The sequence below is a fragment of the Hypomesus transpacificus genome, chromosome 7 (genome assembly GCF_021917145.1).
Source record: "Hypomesus transpacificus isolate Combined female chromosome 7, fHypTra1, whole genome shotgun sequence".
Taxonomy (NCBI): domain Eukaryota; kingdom Metazoa; phylum Chordata; class Actinopteri; order Osmeriformes; family Osmeridae; genus Hypomesus; species Hypomesus transpacificus.
Genome location: NC_061066.1, coordinates 7,426,775 through 7,432,774, shown reverse-complemented (window position 1 = coordinate 7,432,774; position 6,000 = coordinate 7,426,775). Strand labels below are relative to the sequence as shown.

The 6,000-nt window shown below is 47.9% G+C and overlaps 1 protein-coding gene across 1 annotated transcript in view; it reads left to right on the top strand.

The window, feature by feature from the left end:
- LOC124469787 (copine-8-like) overlaps positions 1-5,937 on the top strand; it is a 12,741-nt gene extending 6,804 nt beyond the window's left edge. The window contains exons 5-7 of the mRNA XM_047023282.1: positions 1,170-1,209; positions 4,635-4,711; positions 5,576-5,937. Coding sequence (XP_046879238.1) covers positions 1,170-1,209; positions 4,635-4,711; positions 5,576-5,633 — 175 coding nt within the window. The 3' untranslated portion in view covers positions 5,634-5,937. The remainder of the gene's footprint in view (positions 1-1,169; positions 1,210-4,634; positions 4,712-5,575) is intronic.
- The last annotated feature ends 63 nt before the right edge of the window (positions 5,938-6,000 follow it).

Below are 6,000 nucleotides of genomic sequence, written 5' to 3'. Positions count from 1 at the left end.
CTCATATCCCGCAGGTTATTGCTCCAACACTCTTTCACAGTGACACGTCTATTCTGCTGTCTGCCTTCTCTGACCCTGGCAGCAAAAGCAACCTGAAGGCTGTCCTCACCAACAGCAGCCCCTGGTCACATGGCTGCCTTTCTGCCCTCTTAGATGGGAAGGGTAGGAGGGCAAGGGGACGTTTTAAGTGTTGTGTGTCTGCGTGCAACTGAGCTTTTTTGCTTATTTTTGTCTCTGAGGCATGGAGAGTGTTTGTGGGAGTGTGTTTGTGTCTGTATGGGTGGGTGTGTGTGTGTCTGGAGGTGTGAAGTGTGGATGTGTGTGTCTGTGTGTGAGTGGAGGCAGGTGCTATCAGCATCAGAGCTCCAGACAGCGGCTGTGGGCTAAGCCTGCTCCCTCAGACAGCAGTCCACCAGCCTGACCCCTCATCCAGGCCTGGTCAGCTCTCTGTCCCCCCTGGAGGTCTTCCTGTGGTCATTCAGCCCTTTCTGATACACAGCTCAACAGTCACACAGTCTTGCCCTCCATTGGGCTCAGAACCAGTGCTGTTTACTAGCACCCACAGCCCAGTCTGAATAACTCATTAGAGAAATAAAAATAAACAGGACTTCTTTCTAAGGATGGATGGGTTTACAGTGCTTCTGATTGGTGATAGCCAGGCATCTGTAGCTGAGAGTGTACCATGCTATGACTGGCTCAGCTGGAAAGATGAAGTGGAGCTCAGAGAAAAAAGGCTCCAGCAAATGGCTACATGTCACACATGACACACACAGTCATAAAAACGCAGCCAGCATAACGGATACGGAACCATGCTCTCTCCCTCTCCCTCTCTCCCCCTCTCCCTCTCCCTCTCCCTCCCTCTCTCTCTCTCTCTCTCTCTCTCTCTCTATTTCTCTCTCTCTCTGACATACACACGCAAGCGTTGCCGATCGCTATGAGGATCATTTCAGATCTGGTTTTAAATTAAGGCACACACCTGTTTGAAATTGAAATCGCTAAAGCGTCAATGAGAATGTTGATTGAAAACCTCCCCTTGTTCAGTCGTGTGAATTCACCTGGGCTGCTGACCACCCTGGGACCTTGTCACCTCTTCTTCTTCTACACTGATCCCAGTCGATCTATTCTAGAACCTTCTAACACTATGACCTGTGTGTCTCTCTCTTCCACAGGTATGATGTTGACTCTAAGAGTGCCAACCTGTCAAAACATGTAAGTGGCTAATTGAATTTAGTATGTGGGTGTGTGTCTATATGTATGTATGTGTGTGTGTGTGTACAGTATGTGTGTGTGTGTGTACAGTATGTGTGTGTGTGTGTGTGTGTGTACAGTATGTGTGTGTGTGTATGTACAGTATGTGTGTGTGTGTGTACAGTATGTGTGTGTGTGTGTGTGTGTGTGTATGTACAGTATGTGTGTGTGTGTGTATGTACAGCATGTGTGTGTGTGTATGTACAGTACAGTATGTGTGTGTGTGTGTGTGTGTCAGTGTGATTAGCACCGGACCTTTCCCAGGGTGTGTTGCTGCTGTAATGAGTGTGCTCAGTGTGTAATGGCATGGGCAGCCCTCCTGGGGGCGTCATGCCAGCTCTGCTTTGAAAACACACACTACTGTGGCCCTGCCTTTCTATTGTTAGCACTCCCAATAAAACCACATTAATGACAGTAATTAAAGGCAACAATGCGATCTGTCTTTCTTTGTTGACCCACAATAAAGTCTCCCTCCCCCTGGTGTTTTCATGATTCAACTCTCTTTCTCTCTCTTTCTGTCTCTGTCTCTGTCTGTCTCTCTCTGTCTCTCTTTCTGTCTCTCTCTCTCTCTCTGTCTCTCTTTCTGTCTCTCTTTCTCTGTCTTTCTTTATGTCTGTCTCTCTCTCTCTGTCTCTCTTTCTGTCTCTCTCTGAAGACAGGAATAGAGAAATGTGCATGTGTCTTTTTCTTTGTTCTCTCATCCCTCTCGCTCGTTGTGTGTCTCGCTGTGTGTGTGTGTTAGGGACTGTAGGGAATTGCTCATTCATGTGGGGGGTGTCTTACTGCTGCGGTTGGAACGGGCCTCCACTCCTTCTCAGGTGGTCAGCCACGCCCCCTCCCCCCTCCCCTCCACACCACCTTCCAGCAACCCTGTCTGTGTGTGTTTGTGTGCTTGAGCGTCTATCCTACCAGAATCCAATCATCCCCCCATTCGTATCAGCAGTTAAGAGCTGACCCTAGCTGACCTGTCAGTCAATGTTTTAGTGTTACCTTGACTCTCTAGTTAAATCTTGTTCGACACCATTGCAAGTAATAATTGCACCACCCGCAAGGTGAACTTTGTTTCGCAAACCGTACTGTAGCTAAGGCCTGTGGCCGTCAAAGAGAGGTCAACACACAGTCCCATGGGATGATTGGACGAGAACATGACACAAAGTGATTGAAAGGTTAGCCTTCACTCATAGGGGTTCAAGTGGGGATGCAGATGGCTGAGTGTTTAGGGAATCAGGCAAGTAATCAGAAGGTTGCCCATTCGATTCCCAGACGTGCAAAATGACGTTGTGTCCTTGGGCAAGGCACTTCACCCTACTTGCCTCGGGGGGAATGTCCCTGTACTGACTGTAAGTCGGTCTGGATAAGAGCGTCTGCTAAATGACTAAATGTAAATGTAAGTTCAAGTTTATTTGCCATTTGTAGCAAGGACAGGCATCACTTTTTGTAACCTTTCGAAACCTTATTGAAAATATTTTTTTCAACCTTTTTAAACACTTTTTGTTGATTTTTTTCCCCAACCTTTAGAAACATTTTTTTCCAAAAACATTTTATAGAAAACATTTTATAGGAAATATTTATTAAAAAATATTTTCTCAACCTTTCAAAACTTTTTTTCACACAGTGAGAGGGAAGGGGAGAACAGAGAAGCCTAGAGCAGAGCAGAGTACCATAGAGTACATTAGAGTTTAGTAGACTCCTCTTCAAATACTATTTTTGAAAAAAAAATTCAAATATATTTCACACCTTTTGAAGATATTTTTTTTTTCAAACCTTGAGTACAATTTTTACACTCACACCAATAATTGTGTTTGCCCCACAATGAAACAAGCAAGAAAATGGTGTATTCTAATGTGTATGTATTCATATGAAAATTCAGTCAATGATTTGAGCCCCGCGACTATACGGATTACTTAAATAGTTTTGCAGGTAACCTAGACCCATGTCAGCATGTAAAACACAAGAATGTACATTTTGGGACAGGTCAAGTGCAGTTTGGGACGGTTCATTTTGCACTCGGTACAGGGACAGAGAGGAGATACAATTAGTCGTGAGCCCTGGTTGGGAGTCTTTACCCTATCTATTCTAGGTTGCATGTTTTATTGGGATTTGTCTTAGCATATGAACACTAATTGACTCTCCAGGCATGATGCTAAGCAGTAGCAATCCCAATCTGCTAGTTTATCATCTACAGACAGTGAGCAGTGAGACAGATAACCCATCGCAACAACAAGGGGGAGGGCTCATCCAGATGGTAGCCAATCACCTGTGTCGTCTCTACCCCGCAATCATGGAAGATTACGGCAATTTTTCTCCTCCCCTGAAGGAGAGAACATGGAAGGCTGAGATTAGAGAGAGGACAGCAGGGGCTCCTCACTGTGTGATTCAGAGGCATGCTGCCACGCTGGTCCTTACTTAACATCTCCACATGCTGCTCTTAGGTGGAGGTGAAGGATTATGGAAGAGACTACCACAACATCATAAAGCCCATTAGATAATGTACAGTACCGGTCTGTGGTCAGGTAATGGTGAAATGAGAACTGGTATAACAGCCTCTCTATCTGTGACCCACCATTACTATGGCCTTTCTAGTGAGGCATCTGTCTGTGTGGATTCAGTGATAACAATGTAGTCACATTGTTCCTCCCTGAGGCATGCAGGCAGCCTGAAAACATCTCTTTTTGTCTCTCAGGCCCCTCAATTCTGGACCTGGTTTCTATAATTTCACAGACAATCTTGACGGAGAAACAACAGGTTCTTTAAATCAATCATCTCCGACTGGGAATGGCACGCTAGGTGTTCTCATTCTCTGCTTATCTGTAGTCCAGACCCTGGAGGAAACCCACTGCTGGGTAACTGCCATTACTGGAGCTCCCGACTCTGGAGGGGGCGGGACGGGCTGGTCGTTCAGGGGGAGACGGGCGAGAATGAGAGAGGGAGAGAGATGGTTTGGGAAATAAAGGCAGAGGGAGATAGAGATAAACGGAGGGCGATGGAGGGACGGAGATGAAGAGAGAGGAACAGAGAGACTCGGAGAGCAGGGGGAATGCTAGAGGGATAGTACCTTGTCACTTGTTTGTCATCCCCGAAGACAGGATCTGAGAATCCATTATGTTAGTGCTGATGTTTTTACCGTCTTGTCTGTGGTAGTAATCACAAGGATTCTCACCCTTTATTCCCACCTCTCCACATAGCACACACACAACACTTACAGCAAACATACTTCCCTCTTGTTTCATAAACTGTAATTTTTTGAACCCACGCTACAATTAACCGTGCGTGTGTGTGTGCACTGTGTTTGAACGTGAGTGTGGGAATGTTTGTTGCTGTGTTGATCTGTAAACATCCAATATGAAGTGATCCGTATATATACAACACGTCCCTCCTCCCTGCAGGACTTCCTGGGCCAGGCCTTCTGCACCCTGGGGGAGGTGGTGGGCTCCCTGGGCAGCCGAATGGAGCGCGCCCTGGGGTGAGTTGACTGTGGCCCTGCTGTAGACGAGCACACTGCCTGGGAAGGATGGGCTGCTGGGTTTGGGGCGGTGGAGGGAGGGGGGTGGAGGGAGGGGGGTGAAGGGAGGTGGTGTCATCCTGAACACACCTATCACAGGAATGTCACACTTGCTAATGAGCAGCCACGCATGCACACACGTGCAGGAACACACGCACACAACCCCCCCTTGCCTATCCTCCAAACACACAACCGCCCCACACACACAAACACTCCACACCTCCCACACACACCCAGCTATAAACATATCTTCCCATGGTGTTGTGCGGACCAGTACCTTCTCCCTGGGAGTGGTTTCCTGGCATGCCTGCACACTGATTAACTCTTCCCATGCTACCAGATCAGGGGCGCCTTGATGAGTTACCCTAGACGGAAAAATAAACATCTAAGGCAAATCTGGCAACCCCTTGTCTGAAAGCAATAAGCAAATACCAAACCTGGCAACCCCTGATGTGTATTCTGTATCGCCTGGGCCTCCTCAGTCAGAGCGAGAGGTCCTCTTGGCTTCATTTCAGACGTGCTCCCTCGTCACCTGGTGGCGGAGCCGTCGCCATGGTGACGGCGGGGTGCAGCCCCCCCCCCCCCCCCCCCTCGGAGAGTGCTGTGGTATCGAACCATTTGGGTTCCACTCCAAAGTGCAAAACCTTGTCAGCTCCCTCAGAGCCCTTCAGTCCCTCTTCTCCTCATCTCCTGTTCTCTTTCTCTCCCCCTCACACACACACACACACATACTCACTAACACACACACACACACACACATACTCACTATCACACACACACACAGTTGAGCTGGTCTTTATTTCTCTCTCTATTGTGCTCCACCAGGATTGATGGACAGATATTCATGACGGTGGCATCTGCATCATGTACCCACAATAGCTGAAGAGGATGAACATTAGGCTGACAGAAATCGGACTCAGTCATTACATGTGTGTGTAGCCGTAAATGTCCAGGTTCTGAGGTACATGCAGCTGCTGTGCCAGGTTGAGCTGTCTCCTTCCTGTGGTGTGTGTTTCTCAATGAGAGGCTAATGTAGTCCGGAAACACCAATCTGTCTATCCATCACCTGTGATTAGGATGATGAGATGAGCTGTCTGCAGTCTGCAGCTATTTAGGTCCTCTGTTTGATTGTTCACATAGCTGTCAAGCTGAGGGGAGCGGAGGTGGGTGTGCTGGCTGGGGTTAGAGCTGGGGTAGGGGTCGGGGGCTAGAACTGGGGTAGGGGTTGGGGCTAGAGCTGGACTGGGACT